Below are 18,168 nucleotides of genomic sequence, written 5' to 3'. Positions count from 1 at the left end.
ATGTCCAAAAAATATTGATTTTGACAATTTTTTATAGGCGCTTCATCCCACATTTCTCACAAATAGAGGTGCTAATAGCCACTTTATTAAAGAAGGGACAACCATTTATCTGTCTCGAGCAGCGGAACAGGCTTTCACAACTCTCAAAAGAAGTTTCACGTCTGCTCTTATTTTAAGCCACCCATACCCAGAGCAGCCATTTTATGTTGAAGGTGATGCTTCTCAATTTGCTCTGGGAGGTGTGTTATTGCAAAAAGATCCACAAACAGGGCATCTCCATCCTGTAGCCTTTTATTAAAAAAAACACCTTCCAGCTGAACAAAATCATACCATTGTTATACCATTGATAGAAGAGAACTATTGGCTATTAAAACAGCATTTACTGAGTGGCAACATCATTTGCTGGAAGCAAAGCACTCTGTCACCATCTACAGCGACCATAAGAATTTCCAATTCTTTAGTTCAGTTAAGGCTTTGACCCCTGGACAAATGCGTTGGCTTCACTTCTTCAGCGATTTTGATTTTATTATCACATGCAGACCAGGGACCAAGATTTCTTCTCACATATAGGGCACCCAGAGGATGCTAGTTCTTGTAACCCTCCCAGTATAATACCTGCAGAAAAAGTACTAGCTCTAACCACAATAGGTAAATTCAAGAAGGCATCAGGTGACCTCCACCCTGAACAGTGGCTCAGAAAACCATATAATACGATCGTACAGGACTATTACTTACATTCGGGGAAATTGTACATTCCAATGCAGAAATTGCAATGTCAAGTACTAGTCTTGAGTCATGATTCTGCTCTGGCAGGACACCCAGGTATACAAAAGACTTAAGAAAACTGTTAATGAAAGTTTTGGTGGAAAACCATACACCAAGGTGTTTATGACCATGTAAATTCATGCCCAACCTGCGCTCGGAATAATCCTCACACCACACTCCCGCTGGTCTTCTCCAACCCCTGCCAATTCCCCCTAAACCAGTGGTCTTCAAACTTTTGTAAGCTGTACTCCCCGCCCCCCCACCCCGGTAGAAAACAAAAACCAAAATGATCAGGGACTCCCCACTGAATTTTCCACAATTTTTCAAACAAATTGGCAATGTTCAAATTTGTCTAGATGTATTTAAATATTTCAGTTAAGTTATGTCACTGTTTTTAAAATGCATTCAAATACATAATACAAAACATACTGTTCTGGTCAGGCAGACCTAAATGACAAAACATATTAGTGATGGCCCATTACAAAGCGATTTACTGCTGCTCATTTTTTCAGCTTAAACAAAGCCCTGTTGTAAGCATGATGCTTTCTTGGCCAGAGGCTGGTGTCCCCCCCTGGGATCATTTGAGGGACCCCTAGGGGGGCCGGCCCCTCAGTTTGAAGACCCCTGCCCTAAACCATGGCACACAGTCAGCATGAATTTTATTACAGACTTACCAGAATCTAACAAACATACTACTGTGTTAGTTGTAGTAGACCTTTTGTTGAAAATGGCACATTTTGTGCCACTCAAGAAATTACCAACGGCTGCTGAGCTTAGCATGAAACAAAACAGAGCTCTGTCTTTTAAATAATTTATGGCAATAAGAACTAGCGTGATTTATCGTTTGGGTGGGAATCCAAGACACCGCTAAACAGACATTAAGGAAAGACGTATTTCCTGTAACAAGCTATCCCCTGATAATTAAGAGATCGGAAATAGAGCAATTTAATCAAAACTATTATTGGCAAGAGATTACGCCAAAACACAAAGAAGCCCTTTAGTCAAGTTGATTGTTTTTGAGTTTGGACATTGCTTCAGAGACTTTGAAAGCATTGTAAAAAGAGGACGAGACTTGTTCAGCCTTATAGAAACATATGCACAATGTGTGAATAACTGACATCTTGCAATAGTTTATCCAAATTCAACGTATTAATGAAGTTATTTTTTTTGCAGCCCAGAATCCTAAAAACCAAGAACCGAGTATTTTGAGAAATCAGAAGTCCTGACGCCCAATACAACACGCAGTCCAGAGGCCAGCAGTCCGATTTTGCAGTCCACAAAGCAGTAGCTGGTATTTTCTCCTTTTCTCTTCCCAAAATTCCCTTTGCCTTGAGGACTTGCAATAGGACAAAGTACTTTTCATCGCGGTCACGTTAATCCTCACCAGGACTGGGAAATTGTCATTGCCCCATCGGAATGCCTCGAATTCAGGTGAGTGGCTCGCACAGAACACTCTCCCATAGGGTAACAAGGGGATTGCCTTGAAATAGCTTTTAAGTGTAATGGAGTTTGGGGTCTCTTGTGCTCACAACTTAAAAATATATATTTTTGTGAAGCTGGTTTTTAAAATGTAAGTTTGAAAATGCCACTGCTAGAAAGTGGCCATTTTTCCTGCATAACCATTCAGTGACTCTGCCTGTCTATGGAATAAATGTCTGGGTCAAGATATATTGGACCTCTGATACCACAAAGTTAGAACACTTCTGGAGTGAGGATATTCTGCTAGGAAGAAGCACTAGATGCTGTAGGAGAGACTGCCACTCTGCCTGTTGCTTTGCTGTGCTGGCCTGCTGCCAGCTATGACTGTCCTGGGAGTGAAAGGACTGGACTTTGCTTTCTACATCTAGGTACCTAGGTTCTCCAGGGCTTGGACTGAGCTTGCCTGTTAACAAGTCTTATGGACCTCAAAGACTTTATCTGCCAGTGCCGGGTCTGCTGAGAGTCCTGACTTGCCAAGTGGTGCCAACTCCAGTCCCTGGGCCCTTGGAAGTGTAACCTGGTGACCTGATGGAGAAAATCCACGCACAACTGCGCAGCAGCAGAAAAACGATGCAGCGCCTGTCCTGTGGCTGGAGAATCAACACAACGCCTGTCTCATGGCTGCAGAATCAATGTAGCGCCTGTTTCCCCGCAGCTCCATCAACACATCGCCCCTGGATTTTCCGGTTAAGGAACCGTGATTGCATCGCCTTTCCTGCGAGGAAAGAACCACTGCGTTACCTTCCCTGCGCAGTAAGGAACCAATGCATTGCTTTGCTTTTCAGCGCCTCACCTCCCTGCGGCCCGCATCGTTTTTGTTTTTGATGCATCCCAGGTACTTCGTGCTAGAGATACTACAGTTCATTCCTATGGATTAAGGCTCATTGAAACCTGTAAAAATTGATACCTTTACTTGTGTATGTTGGATTTTTTGTCATTTTGTTTTTGTTTTACTCAGATAAATATTGGCTATTTTTCTAAACTGGTGTGGAGTACTTTTGTGCTGTTTACACTGTTACTGTGTATGTACAAATACTTTACACATTATCTTTGAAATAAGCCTGACGACTTGTGCCAAGCTACCAAAGGGGTGAGCAGGGGTTATCTTAGCTGTGTGGCTCCCTTTCCCCTGATTAGAGTGAGGGTCCCTTCTTGGAGAGGGTGCAAACCACTGCCAACTAGAGACCCAATTTCTAACAAGGGATTAGAGGGGTGTAGAAAATGAGGCAAAGATCAATCCATTGAATTGTTTTTGGTCACCACTAACTTTGAGAATCCCATATTTCTCCTGTAAGTCTTCTAGGGTGCAGGTCTCTCTCCATCCAGAGACCCCACAATGTGTAGAACAGTCCAATCTGAGCTGGGCAGCTGGATCTTCCAAATAGGATAGAGCCCTTCTTCAGCCATTTATGTCTACAGAAGGCCAGACAATTGACACTTGCAGAGAATCTCTAGTCCTTGGATTCAAGTGGAGAACAGCTGAAAACTTAGGTTTCTTCACCAGCATGATTCCTACTTCTGAGTCTTCTAGTTGCAGGGTTGTTCAAATAAGCTGGGTAAGTGGTGCCATTTTATTTAGCACACTAGCAAGTAATGAAGGGCCAGATGTAGCAAAGGTTTAGCGACTCGCAAACGGCGAAAAAACACTTTGCTACGTTGAAATGCATTTTGCGAGTCGGAACCGACTCGCAAAATGCATTTCCGAGTCGCAAATAGGAAGGGGTGTTCCCTTCCTATTTGCGAGTCGCAATGGTATGCATTTTCATTTGCGACCGCGATTGCGGTCGCAAATGAAAGCGCAGTTACCATCCACTTGAAGTGGATGGTAACCCAGGCGCAAACGGGAAGAGGTCCCCATGGGACCCCTTCCCCTTTGTGTCTGGCACAAAAAAAAATGTTTCAGAGCAGGCAATGGACCACTACCTGCCCTGAAAAATACCGAAACAAAAGGTTTCGGTTTATTTTTCAAAGTGCAGCTCATTTCCCTTAAGGAAAACGGGTTGCACTTTGAAAAAAAAAAACACTGCTTTATTTAAAAGCAGTCACAGACATGGTGGTCTGCTGTTCCCAGCAGGCCACCATCCCGTGAGTGTCCTGACTCGCTATGGGGTCGCAAATTGCGACCCACCTCATTAGTATTAATGAGGTGGGTCTTTGCGACCCCATAGCGACTCGCAGAAGGTGTCTGAGACACCTTTCTGCATTCCAAATTGCGAGTCGCAATTTGGAAGTTTGCTACATCTGGCCCGAAGTTCCTAGACCACACTCTGGTCCCACCATCTGAGCTTTGTATACCTTCGTGTTTTGATTGCTTTCAAACTAACCCGGAAGCCTTTTTCAGGCTCCCATCTCTAGAGCTCTTGACCCCTCACATGTCAACCCATGTAGAAATGATGACCCACCCCATCGTCAGGAGGTGATAAAGGTTCCAACCCTACAGCAAGCAGAGATAAATGTCTGACAGCGTTTTGCTGTTGATAATAATGCCTAAAGCCAGGCTTCAGGCTGGACCCTCATTTCGACCCCCCCCATTACTGTCAACTCCCAAGTCACTCACTCCCATTCAAATGAAAAGCAATTACTTCTACCCATTGTTGTGTTCTCTGCACCAGTTCTATTATTTCACAGACAGAGAAGGTTTTGTAAAGGACTATTCATTGTCAGCAATTCACCATAGAGACACAGGACATATTTTCCCTTACTTTTTTAGCATGTTCCCTTTATATACACTAAGATACTTAGCCTGTGGTGTACAAATCAAGTTTAAGGGAGAATTTTCTAATGTCTAAAAATAGGTTTTTGTATATGGCAAAAAACGTTTGTCTGACATGTCACCTCAGTATTTCAGGCAGTGGGACAAAATAAATCAATCACGGATTTGTAAAGTGTGGCTAATCAGCCATAGGGTTTCAAGGCGCTGACGCAAGGCGCCAAATGGTGAATCTGGAGTCATACCAATACAGTCATACATGTCTCAGAATACACTGAATCAGTTTTGCAGTGCAAGCAGTCTCTCTGTCGCAGTAAATGAGATAAAATTGGAAACATCCAAAAGGCCTATTTAACTTTCCATTAAGACCAGGATAAATTGGCTCAGCAAGTGCATCAAAATGTGCACATCTATGAACACAAACTTGAGTGGAGACGTGTGTTTCCACCAGAAATACATAGAATGATGGTCTTAATTTAAAGCAACAAGCCTTGGGAGGTACCGAAGCATTAGAAATTCCGAACTACAAAAGGGGAGCTCATTAGCACCGGCTATCAGCCCACACATTTCTAAGTAAATGTATGGTCAACATGTCACTCAATTTTTTTTATTTGATTTACAATTTTTCTTTTTTAATTTTGTGAAGTAATTTGTCAAAGTAAGGTTCAAACGTAACATGAATTGAATGTACCTGTTCTGTTAGGGCTGAATGAATGACACTAGTAGCAGGAGATTGGGCTGTTGACAATGAACTGTCTCCTGTTGTCATGAACATCTCTGAAGGCAGTAGGCATGCAGAAGATTGTGGCAGTTCCAGAAGGCTATCACCAAGGCCAGTCTTGGATCCATGAATAACAGAAACTAAGAATTGAAAAAAATCACACACAAAAATAAATTTGTGAAATAATGCGACCCATTCTTGATTACATTACAAGCCAGAGATACAGAACCATAATTATCAGGAAAAAAAACATTTGTAGCAAATAATCCACAGGAAAACATAGATTAATAGCTTTATAAGAATACGGCAAACACTGTATGTAACTAAGAGGGTTCATAATCACTAAGAAACAAAAATGGCAACTAGAGAAACAAAATGTGAATGAATGCAAAACAAACATGGCTCACTGTACTATGGATTGTTTACAATACTATAAAAAAGAAACATTCATCACTGTATCAAACCCAAGATCAGTGAATACCGCAGTCCACTGACAAGTTCAATGCTATCCTTAGCTTTCTCAATGTTATAAAAACAAAGAATTCATAACATCAAGCACAATACTACGTGTTAGAGATTCCTACTCCTGGCTCATCAGCTGAATTCAACAGTCCTACATTAAGCACTGTTAAAACATCCTTTGTACATGCAAGAACATAGACCACACTGTGTTCCAGCGGTTCATGTCCTGCCTAAATAACAGACATCAACTAGTGCTGATAAACATCTCCAAGCCATAGCAGAATATGTAGACACGCAGATTATTCAACGGATTAATTCGATTCCACACTAGCTTTAACCTTCCCATAAAACCACTCGAAGGACCCCTGGCTAAGCACAGGATCAAAATACACCAGCGGTGCCGGCGACATCCAGCTCTACATGAAAGCCTCAATAATTCACAACATCAATTCCATCAATGACTGCCTCACCCTAATCTATTCTATGGTGTCCATAGTTGGACCATTCCAATGCTGAATTCATTCTTGTTGCAAAAAGCATCAAACAACCCCGGGTTCAAAAACGTTTCAAATACATGAACCTCAGCGAGGTGTTTAAGAATTCATCAACCACAGCAAATTCCATCCACTCTATGGTTGCCAAACCTGACTCACCAGTGTCCTACATGCAAGGCCTAACTCATCAAGGAATTGGACTATCTAATCCCTTAAAATAACGTTACTGACTCCTCCAAACAGCCTTATTTACTTCAAGACTTTCAAGGCAATGTCAGAATGTATTAACTTCTCTAGATGAGTTTATAACAGCCATGTCTCAATTTGGCAGATGAGGAGCTAAGATATACTTATACGAAAAGGTCAGGAAACATGGCTGCTTAAGAATCAGACTCTGGATATGGACTAACGCCACACAATAGAAGACACCCAATCAACCTTTCTGAAGGAAGATAAAATGTTCTTAGTATACTTTAATCGAACGTTTATTACCGTTCACATTGTCATACCATCATGCAGCTTACATAAGATAACAACGCTCTCATATTTCAAGTGACAATGTAAACATTTTCAATTTATAATAAGACAACACAGAACCCCTCCAACATATCCCCTCCTAGTAAATATTTTCAATTCACTGAAGTAAAGGCTTTTTCTCATCCGCAAAATTACAATATTACTTTTATATTTTGGCCCCCTTTGAATCACCTCTTCGAAAAATATGTAAGGCTTTTATTCAATGTGAACTAACTGTATTTGGATGACCTTTTGATAGATGTTCCACCACAGGGGCCAACATGCCAAAAAGTTCAATCGTTCCCTCTAAACATTACTTTTAACCGATAGCTATGTCCGATGGGCGACTACAGCACTGGAAAATCAAAGGAGAGTCCTTTACCTTCAGCCACATAGTTATTGTTAATGTCTTTGCTGCCCCCCACCCCCGAAAGAGCTACTATTAATCACTTCAGCATTGCTTGACACATAATTTAACTCTGCAGAAGGGAGCACAAAGTCTCTTTAAGTGTCTTCCCAATCTCTTTCCAGAAGGGATGAATGTTTGGGCATCCCACCAACTCTCTGAATTTCTTAACCACAATATAGATAAAACCATGGAGCCTTACCTTACGTGAAGGGGGGGGCGTATCCTGTTGTTAATTGTGTTATATCCCCTATTAATATGTACAGCACTCTGTAGCTTTGTACTTAGGTTTTGACTACTTTAACATACACATCAAGAAAAAAACTCTGGGTAATATAAAATGTAAAGAAATATGGCATGCACCATTCTATATGATATTTATTGGCAACGGGTATGTATAAATTCCGTGAAAAAGTTTGCAAGACTCACTTTATCCTGTTACACTATAGAGAGCCTCGCCTCACAGCTTCCAAAAGGAAATACTTTTTCTTTATGAATACTTCACATCAGGGTGCACCATTTTTAAAGTTGTAAGCTGTTTGGTACGTATACCAATAACTATAATAGATTACTGTAGATCATTCAACAGACCACACAATCGCGCAGGGGTATTTAAAACACATGTAACCTTGCCTGGAGGGTTACCAACTGTTCGAAATGAAAATTATAATTTAGACAAACCTTGTTGAAAAGTGGTACTGACGAATATTGTGGGAAAATGCTGGGCTGATGAGAATAAAGTTAAAGCTATACATCGTTCACACTTTGCCATATATTTGTTATGCTTTTGTTTAGGTCACACAATATGTTCACAGTTCACAAAGCAAGTGTTTACAAGTCTACAGTGGTCACATCACATTAGACATGTGGTGTCCTTTACTACCAAAGGTTTAGATTCCCACATAAACACCCACAAAACACTCTTGTAGGTTTTCTGCCTGTGCTGGGAGGTAATTTCCAGTTTCTTTTGCAATTTACAAAGGTTTGCCTGGAGGGCAGTGACAGTTACAAGTTCCAGGAAGTCAAAAGGACCCAATAAGGGCAGAATTAACAAGCATTATGGACCAAAGTACGGTACTTGAAAAGGCAGTATATAAAGCAATGGGACCGTTTGAATAAACACAAGAGGATTTCGGGTATCTGGTGGAGTTACTCGGGTCTCAGTACATGATGAGTGCCTTCTGACTGGGCTAGAACAAGATGACTGTTAATCTGTACTGAGCTGTATTTTAAAGCTATCTCTAAAAAGGTAACAGCATAAGAACATGTTAAAACTGTAATCCTGGTTACATTGTGTACTAAAACTCTAAAAAGAAAATGGAAACAAATAATAAGTTCCCAAGAGTAGCCCTAGAAAGCTTTTGAAAATTCCTGTTACAGTAATGGGAAGGAAATTCTGTATGCCTATATGTCTGTACTGTGTATTTACCCAAGAAAAAAAGGCCCTTCAGAGAGCAACTTTCATTTATTCATGGAGGACAGACCTGTTGTCCGCGGACTCCTACGGGTCCATGACTGTTTAGAATATTAAGTGATAGTAGATTTATAATAGATATATATATATATATATACATGCGCAACAGTTGAAACAAAAAAACTGAAAGCATTTGGTTAAAAGTCAGGAAATTTGAAAATGGAGGGCAAAAATTAAGTTGGTAACTCAGACTGATTTGTTGGAGCAGAGCAAGTTACGCAAACAGAATTTAGGGCCTTATTATGAGTTTGGCAGTCCCACCATGGGACCTCCAAATTCCCGAGGAGGATGCCACGGCCATGGCGGTGGTGTCTCCCCTCCCGAGCGTATTACAATATTACCGCCATTCTGATCGGCATTGTAGTACGCGGTTCCCACCAGGATGCCCTGCAGGAACAGTGCCTACAATATTGGTCTTGGCTCCCTTCAGGGAGCTGAGGCCAATACCGTACCCCACAGCACCCTCGGAATGCGCACAGTGACCATTCCGAGGGTGCTGTGCAGGGGGGCCCCTGACCTACCCATGCCATGGGCACGGACAGTGCAGGGGCCCCATGTGGGTCCCAGCACTGCCTTTCCGCCAGCCTTCTCATGGCGGGACCCCGCCATGAGAAGGCTGGTGGAAAGCTGAGTTGTAATCAGCCAGGCGACACCCTTTCTGAGTACAACTCTGACTGCCGTTGGTCCATCAGGAATCACGTTCACGGCGGAGAGGGTAGTAATGTGGAGGTCGAACCGCCAAAGTTGCGGCGATCCAACTGTCACCATGAGGCTGGCAGTCCTTGGACCTCCGGCCTCATAATGAGGCCCATAGTATGGACGATGGATGGCCTCAATTGAATTTAGAAAAGCTCCAACATTCTCGCTCAGAATTCTAATTTCAATTTATGAAATTTGTAAATTAAATAAAATACTTCATCATTAATGTATTTGGTGGATGAATGCTTGTTTTTGTATTTTTGAGGTACAAAGAGTTGAACTTGCTTAGGGAGGGTCCATAGCTTCTGGTAATGACCAAGTAGGAGTCTCCGGACTCTTATGATGTTTCAGAGGGGTTCACAAAAGCGTTGTTGGAGGGCATGGTCACCAACTCCCTATCAATGTCAAATTGTTTTCTAACACAAAAACTGATTAAATCTGTTTAATAATATAAAAACACATATTGTTAACCTGAAATGTTGCTTAGTATATTATTACAAGCATTGACAAAGTCAAAAGAACTTGATTTTATATAGAGAGGAACAAGCTGTTGGATTTGACAACTTTTGTTGCTAAGGCATAGTTCAAAAAATTAAAAAGAAAAGAACCATTGAGGAGGAAAAGCAAGCACATATTACAGTATCTTAAAAATGTACAATGACATGACATGGTTTCTTTTTCAAACACTTTTTACTCAGGAAACTATACAAATAATCTAAAAAAGAATAAGGAAGTGTCAGGATATAAAGGGAAATGCTTGTCAAGGCCTAATTTGCTTTGCACATGATTCAACCATTTTGTCATCTGCAGCAGCCCTGGGAGCAGATTTATGGGCTTCCACGATAAGTGTAACACTAAGTACACCTTCTGCCTCAGGCACATACGTAAGTGAATGTAGCAGATGACCATTACCCAGTCCAATAAAAGCCTTTGGGACGGATTTAGATTTCAACTGACAGATTACTCTGTCAGAATGGTGACAGAGTAACCCACTCGCCGAAATCTAAATCAGGCCCTTTGTGTGCCACAGCCTGTGATTTCATGCAATATATGGGATGCAGAAGATAAAATAAAAACAATTATTAAAATCTGCTCTCCTGCCACACCCCAGCACAAATATCCCTACTGGTGTGCTTTTACAGGCACCCTGGGAGGGGTGGGTAGTAACGGAGTGCAAGGGGGTATTTGACAGAAGAAGCAGCACACAATGGAGAGGGTACGAAAACAGCTGCATTTTCAGACATGTCAATGGAAAAGAAGAATCCAGTTTTCTAAATATGAACAGTGAAAGGCTACAAGTCAGCCAATTAAAAGGATCGTAAAGAGGAAATCCCCCCATGGGAGGACTAAACACATGAAGAGAAAGGCCAGTCATCAAAAATCAACAAAGTCTCACTGACCATCAATGAAAAGCAGTGGGTGAGCTGGAAGCCCACTCTAAGTTCATATAGGTCTTTTGCAACCAGACAGCTTGTTCTGTCTGACAGGCGGGAACCACAACTGTCATTTGCCGATAAACACTGGCATTGCAAATGGAATTCTCTTTGAAAATCAGGCTGTCAGTGTATATGGCTAGCTTCAGCCTTCATTCTTATCATCTGCATGCTCATTTTTGTCTAAAAAGGAATATTAGGTTGATCTGACACTGATCTTTACAAAATTCAAAGACAAGATTTTCAACTGGTCTGTATTTTTTATGTTTCCCGTTACAGCCTCTGATCAAGAAAGTGACATTGAGCAAGATTACCATTTACAGACAAAAGTTGTCAGAAAGCAGGTTATCTCAGGGGGCTGTTACCCATCACTCACCTAGACCGCCCACTCATCCAGACATATTTTGAAATGTAACCCATATTTTCTAACTTCTGGCTTTACCAGGTGATGGACAAGTAGTTAAGAAGGGATTCTTTTAGTATGTATGCAAATCAGGTCTTCGTTTCATTGTTAATTATGGATGTAGAAAATGTCACAATATTTTACAATTATCGGAATTCATTTATGTAGAGTCTGTACACATAGAAGGCTTCTGCAGAGAATGAAAACGAGAATGAACAAAACAGAAGGGGCACGTCAATAATATTTTGTTGAATTTCATGCAATCAAGTGTGAATGGAAGATGTAGCAGTAAATTGCTAAAGATAGACAAATTATCAAACACCAAAGCAAATGTACTTAATCCAGTACATGACCAGCATGTTTTAGTGAAGGAGGAATCTAGTGAGGCAGAAAAGGGAGCTAGCCCTAGAACTCTATATTTAATATTCAGTCACTATAAAGTTATTGTAGAATGGCGATCATGAGTAGTTGTCACTATCGGCACTGTTTATTGCCTTTATAAAGGTGCATTCATTGATCTGTCACCTCACATTTAACATACAAAAGTATATATCACCAGACAAAGGGAGGCTTAAGATCCTCAAATGCAGGTGTCTTTTGTCCACTTCCCTTAAGTCTTGCTTCACGGGGAGTTAGACATTTTTAAAAGTGAGGATCTAATTCTGGAACTACTTACTGGAGGCCAAAATACATCAACCCTTGTTCAAAACTACTCTAATGATCTTGTTCTTCTACTTGGTTTTAGCTGGATTCATTCATATGCAACAAGGTCAGTAGGTCCTACAAATGTAATTTATCTACAGGTATACAGGTGTTATCAAATCAAAAAGCCAAACAGAAGTGGGCAGTTCTGTCTTTTGTCAACCAAAAAGATCGTTTACGTCTACTGCTGATTGTTCTTTGTTTTATTCTGTTCAAATAAGGTTGCTTGCACTCATTTTTTTTAAGTGTCAGTAGGAATGGGAGAAACCACACAATCGTGTCTGTCAACTTTTAAAACGAAAGACAGATCAACATAAAAAATTACACCTAACTAGCATACCTCAGGATTTTATACTTTTCAAGGAGTGAGACATCTGAACGGTAAAAAGTGCAAATCATGGGGTGATTGAGAATAAAAAAAGAAACAAAATAATATGAACGTTATGTAGAAGTCAAATGTGCACTAAAAAAAGGCAATTTAATGCATGTCAAGAATGCACAGGGAAAAAGGTAAGATTTAATACTATAACGGATGATAAATCCAGGTTTGGCATTTTTTATTACAATACATTTTAAGGAATATTTAAGACATCAATACGCTTCTAGTTTTCTGCTTGCACAGCACAGACTTATGAGGAAACCCACAATATTCCAAAGCACTCTGGAGACATGCTTCAATCAATATACCTTCACGATCTTGCATAAAAGAAGGGACCTTTTCTGCCATGAAGACCTCATGTAAAACCTAAACTCAAATAATCAAATACTGTAAGAAGGGAAAAGAAACACGTAGCTTTATTCATGTACACTTTATCCATTGAAACCCTAGGCTTGTGATCAAGAAACCTTTCAAATTTAATGCCAGAAGCTAAATACTGAAAATATTTAGTAAAATATCCTATTATGAATTTAAAATATTTATACAATAAACATATCTGAAGGGAAACTTCTTGGATTCCTTTTTTGTTATTATTAAATCGACTATGTGGGCATCTTGTGGGAGCCAAAACCACTGCGCTCACAAGCCACACTTGTCCAGACAGGTTAAGGAAGAATGATTTTCATATTCTTTAAGTAAAAAAAAAAACCTTTCCCAAACAAATCCAGAGAAGTGTTTGTGGAATGAATATTCGTTGCAGGCATCATGTATCAGGAAGTTATTTAAAAGCTTGAAGTTGTCTCAAATATACCCAACGCTTTCATCTGCTTAAGTTGCTGGCATCACAACAGTTACAATTCATCTTTTTCCCTATTCTTTGCTTTGTTATGCAGCAGCTAAATAACAAACCTTGATTTGTTTCTTGCGACTCAAAAGTCACGGTTTCCAAAGTATATCCTTTGTTCAAGGACATATAACATTACCTCCATATTTTGTTGTCATTACAAATAAGGTTATGGTCTTTTTGAGCTGGACGGTGATAGAAAATCCTCAAATTTCTGGATGACAGACCAAAGCCGGAGGAATTTTCTACACCATTGCAACCAAATGGTGGAAGACAAGGCAAAATTAGGGCCTCTTTCTTTCCCACCTAGGTCCCATCCTATGTGATTGTGATTGTTCAATAGTTTTGTCTCTCATGTTCCCCGTTTCGTTCATTGTCTTTGGTTGTTCCAGCTACTACAATTTCCTCAAACTCAACAACTCAAACAATGAGTATGATCAGCCTTTTCTTTTGCACTTAATACCAGTTCAAATGATGGTGTGGCCCGGAGAGCAAATTCCATCCATTCCGTATATTTTACAGCCTTCAAATGGTATGGGGTTCTTTCAACTACAAACATGTTATTTGGGGCACAAATTGCAAATTAAAGTTTCTAGAGAATGTTGTCTTATTCCTGGCTTTTCCAACTGATTAAAACACGTGAACCTGGGGACATTTATTTTCTCCATGTGACTAAGTTTCCATATTTGCCAACATTGATTAACAATGCTGTATTATATAAAAAATAAATTCATTTTATACTTCACTATGCTCTGTTTTGTCCATTGCACAACTAGAAATTTTTCCATATTACTTGGGTTTGCAGAAAACACATTTATTCAGGACTCCCTAAAAGACATGCTGGCCAACCCCAGTAAGAGTGATGTGCTGCTGCTGGTCACTTAATGTCTTTCAAAAACTATTGGAAATAGCCCCCACTCAGCTACACTACTTCCCTCGAGCCAGCCATAGGCAAACTTAATCGTCGGGTGCTTAAAAACATAAATATAAGAAAATGAATGGATTAAAAATTATCATATATTCGGGATAGATCTGGAAAGCTGTGGGGGAAAGTGAATGGGAGATGATAGCATCAAAGGGTATTACACCAATGGTTAGTAAACAAATAGAGATACATAACTGAAGGTAGCTTAAGGACAAGCAAACACACTACTGCACATACCATGACAACATATAAATGATGAAATGCTGGTAAACAAAGTATGACTGCTTCCATTAGTTTCATGACCTCCTCAAGACGACTGTGATGTTTGACTCTGGACTTAGCCAACCAAAAGACTGAAATGTCTTTTTAATTGTAGGTTTTTCAAAAAGCACAAATAGCTACTGAAGTAAGCCAGTGGCGTTCTTCAGTGCTGCCAGTAAATGTCCCTTTGCTGCTGCTCCTGAGAAAAGTGGGGTGCAGACGGCTACATCATTTTTAATTCTTTGAAAACTTGTGGCTATCCCAAGGATCTGGTTCATGTTCAATGAATGGAAAAATACATTAAAAGCTGCACTATGGTGCAGTGGGATGTGATGATGCTACTTTCATCGACTTGCGAAATTGCTTTCCACTTTATTACCTGCTTATTCACAATAAATGCGAATTAAACATGATGTAAGATAGCTGCAATGAACATTAAATGGCAGTGAGTGAAAAATTTACATTTACGTCGGTGACCTGAAGGTGTTAAGTAAATGTGAATCTTTTTTATCCCTCAGATTTTACAAATGGCAATAATAATAGTACCAGCACTACCACTACTAGTAATAATAAACATACTTGTTTTAATAATTCGCTCAATACCATAAGCCTGCCGCTTCTAAGCACAGTAAATAACAAAAGGTACTGTTACCTAATTTACCTACAGGCTGGGTGGTTCAGTCTGTCCTGCAGAGATTCGCACTTGTGTTGTTCAGATCGCACTATCTGTCAGTGTTGAGTGCTCAATTTACGGAGCTATCCTTCGGACTCATTGGTTGAAAAGTTTGAAACTTTGGCAGGGTATCCGCTAAACTTTAATGTAAAGCCTAGAGTTGGTCCAAAATCTACGCAAACATTTACAACATTATGTGAATAAGGGGTATGGTAACTGTGCTACGTATTCGATATTTCCATCCCACAGGGTTACTACGAATATTAAAAGAAATTGTGATCTCGTTACAGAGGGCAATTGCACAAATAAAATGATGGTCTCGCCAAAACATGATTGTGTTTTTTTTTAGCAAACTAATACTGAGGACTACAGCTGCCGTTTCTACTTCCATTCATGAGCCACCGAAGACCAACTTATAGGGACAAGGAAGAAAGTCAAAGCATTCAATGAATACTGGGAAACGATTTTCCAAATTTTTAATCATTAACCTTGGTATGCATGTTACATCAAATAGAATAGCCCCCTATCCCTCAATCATGTAAGATATCAAGATATTAGTATTTAAACCCCTTAATCTGGCACTTGCAATCAATGTTGCAGAGAACCTTTAATTTTAAAACAAGTTGAGGACGGAACGTTTCCAAAGGAATCTGTTTGAAGCAGTGTATTCTACCTGGAAATTATCTGAAAGTCGCCTCACCTTTTTTCTTTCATGATCGTTATCCATTCTGGGGATCCTAGATATACAGGGGTGTACATTTCTCACAAAAGCAATAATGGCCCCACTACCACTTTAATTCAAATGCTGTCAACTGGCTTCAAAGATATACGTGGTACTGTGGTCCACCAATAGATGCACTTTTGGAAAGCACCAAGCATCTGTCCTTGCATTTTCCAAGTTGTGCTGGTATTTCCTTAACTAGACCCAACTTTTACAGAGGAATATGGGGACAGTCTGAACTGTACCTGAGGTAGCAAACTTAAAGTTGTCCTGAAAGAACTTGGGAGAAGGAATTTTACCATCATCAACCCAGACATTGGTTAAATATTCTCTACCTCTCTTAGCAGTTCTGGGAGACAACAGAAATGGTCAGATGCGCACAGTCTATCTATCAAACATCGTTTTGCAGAAAACCTTGCTGAGCAAAAAGGATTGCATTTCCAAGATTGCTTCCCTTGCCTGAATCCTCCCAATGATGTGTCATGTTCTATAGAGACCAAGGTGTCCATTCCTACTGAATGAAGCAATCTGAACTTTCAGTCTGGTAGCTCAACCAATGTGTGGCAGTAGACAGGCCAAGCTAGTTGACATAACCACCAACTTCTAACTGACATGCCATGGGCACTGATCGGAATATGCACACTGGGTTACAGACAGAAGAGATGATTCATCATAGGCTTTGCTCAACAGAGAGCCTCTAAGCCCCAACAAAACACATGCCTACCCTTTGATGACTTTTCTCTCAGTCATGTCTTGTGATCAACATGAAGGCCACACACATCAGAGTTGTACTGCCTCACCCCCTGTGTGGCTCCATTAAATGGGCACCAATACATATCAGCCAAAACTAAGACCCTGTAAACTTTCTTCCAGGGATATTGATGGAGGAAATCGCCAATGTGTGCAGATATTCATGTGCCAGAGACACACACCAGCTGCTTCCCTCAGGCTTCACAGACAGGCTGAAATGCAATATAGCTACATCATTAATAATGTATTAAATGATCCTTATGGTACTTCTACAGTAGCCTAAGATGTGACATTTTGTTTGTGCATTGGGGAACGAGACACCTTTCTGAACAATTACGCAGCCGGTAGTGAAGTCTTATCAATCTCTTCAAGCACCTAAATGACCAACAAATGATACATAAAGCTGATTTGATTAGAGCAATAAAACAAATATCCTTGCATCCTTAGCAAAGAAGAATAATGTACTGGACTTGCAGGTTCTGGTCACATGCTATCGGTATTGGTGCATTTGTACCACCACTTACAATTATCCCAGGCTTCCAAAAACATAGATTTTATAATCTTAAAGATTTGCTGCTGCTGGGAGGAGCGTCCAATCAACATGGCAGACAGCACGCACTAGCACGGAGCTGCTAAAGAGTTGGGAGAGACATGAAATACTTTAGATAAATTCATAGTGAGGGAAAACAGACTGAGCAAAGAGGGAGCCAGGTCAAGTAAATTGCTATCTTGGTTGTTAAAAACAGAGACCCTTTGAAAAACACATGGGACCTTAGCGTTAACACATCAAGATATAAATGAAACATTAAGGATACCTCTGGCCTGCCTCTATTGGCGACTGACAAATAATGATTGGGTCACCTCAAAAAATATGTGAAAGAGACATCTCCACAAACTTAAAAATTAGAAGAAAGTAGAGTTGGAAGCAGAGATTCACAAAGAGGAGATACATACTTGAGGCGATCACTAGGAAGCTGGAGGGTTGGGGGGGCGGGAAGAAACTCACGGTGAGAAAACATATTTTCCACAGACTATTACAACGCAAATGGCCTTCCTCTTGTGGAACAATTACTGGAAGTATATGCAACAACCATAGAAATTGGATAATGCCCTACACTGTGAGGGAAGTCATCATTTTAATGGTATTAAAACCAGACAAAGACCCATGAGTCCCAGCGTCATATAGACCATTATTAATGATAAATACTGTAAGAAATTAGATTATTGGAGTGGGTGACTACCCACCTCAAGGAATAATCACAACCCTTGACATGGTGAACCCGTAAAGTCACTAAATTAACCTGACCTCAACACTCTGGAAGTGATGCCACAGAGCAGACAGGCTTAATGT

The 18,168-nt window shown here is 40.3% G+C and overlaps 1 protein-coding gene across 1 annotated transcript in view; it reads right to left on the bottom strand.

Annotated features, from left to right (window-relative positions):
- Positions 1 to 18,168, bottom strand: part of CCDC91 (coiled-coil domain containing 91) — a 1,353,016-nt gene that overhangs the window by 1,051,500 nt on the left and 283,348 nt on the right. The window contains exon 4 of the mRNA XM_069228181.1: positions 5,646 to 5,815. Within this exon, the coding sequence (XP_069084282.1) occupies positions 5,646 to 5,815 (170 nt within the window). The remainder of the gene's footprint in view (positions 1 to 5,645; positions 5,816 to 18,168) is intronic.

The sequence above is a fragment of the Pleurodeles waltl genome, chromosome 4_1, assembly GCF_031143425.1.
Source record: "Pleurodeles waltl isolate 20211129_DDA chromosome 4_1, aPleWal1.hap1.20221129, whole genome shotgun sequence".
NCBI lineage: Eukaryota > Metazoa > Chordata > Amphibia > Caudata > Salamandridae > Pleurodeles > Pleurodeles waltl.
This window is presented reverse-complemented; position numbering and strand designations above follow the sequence as displayed.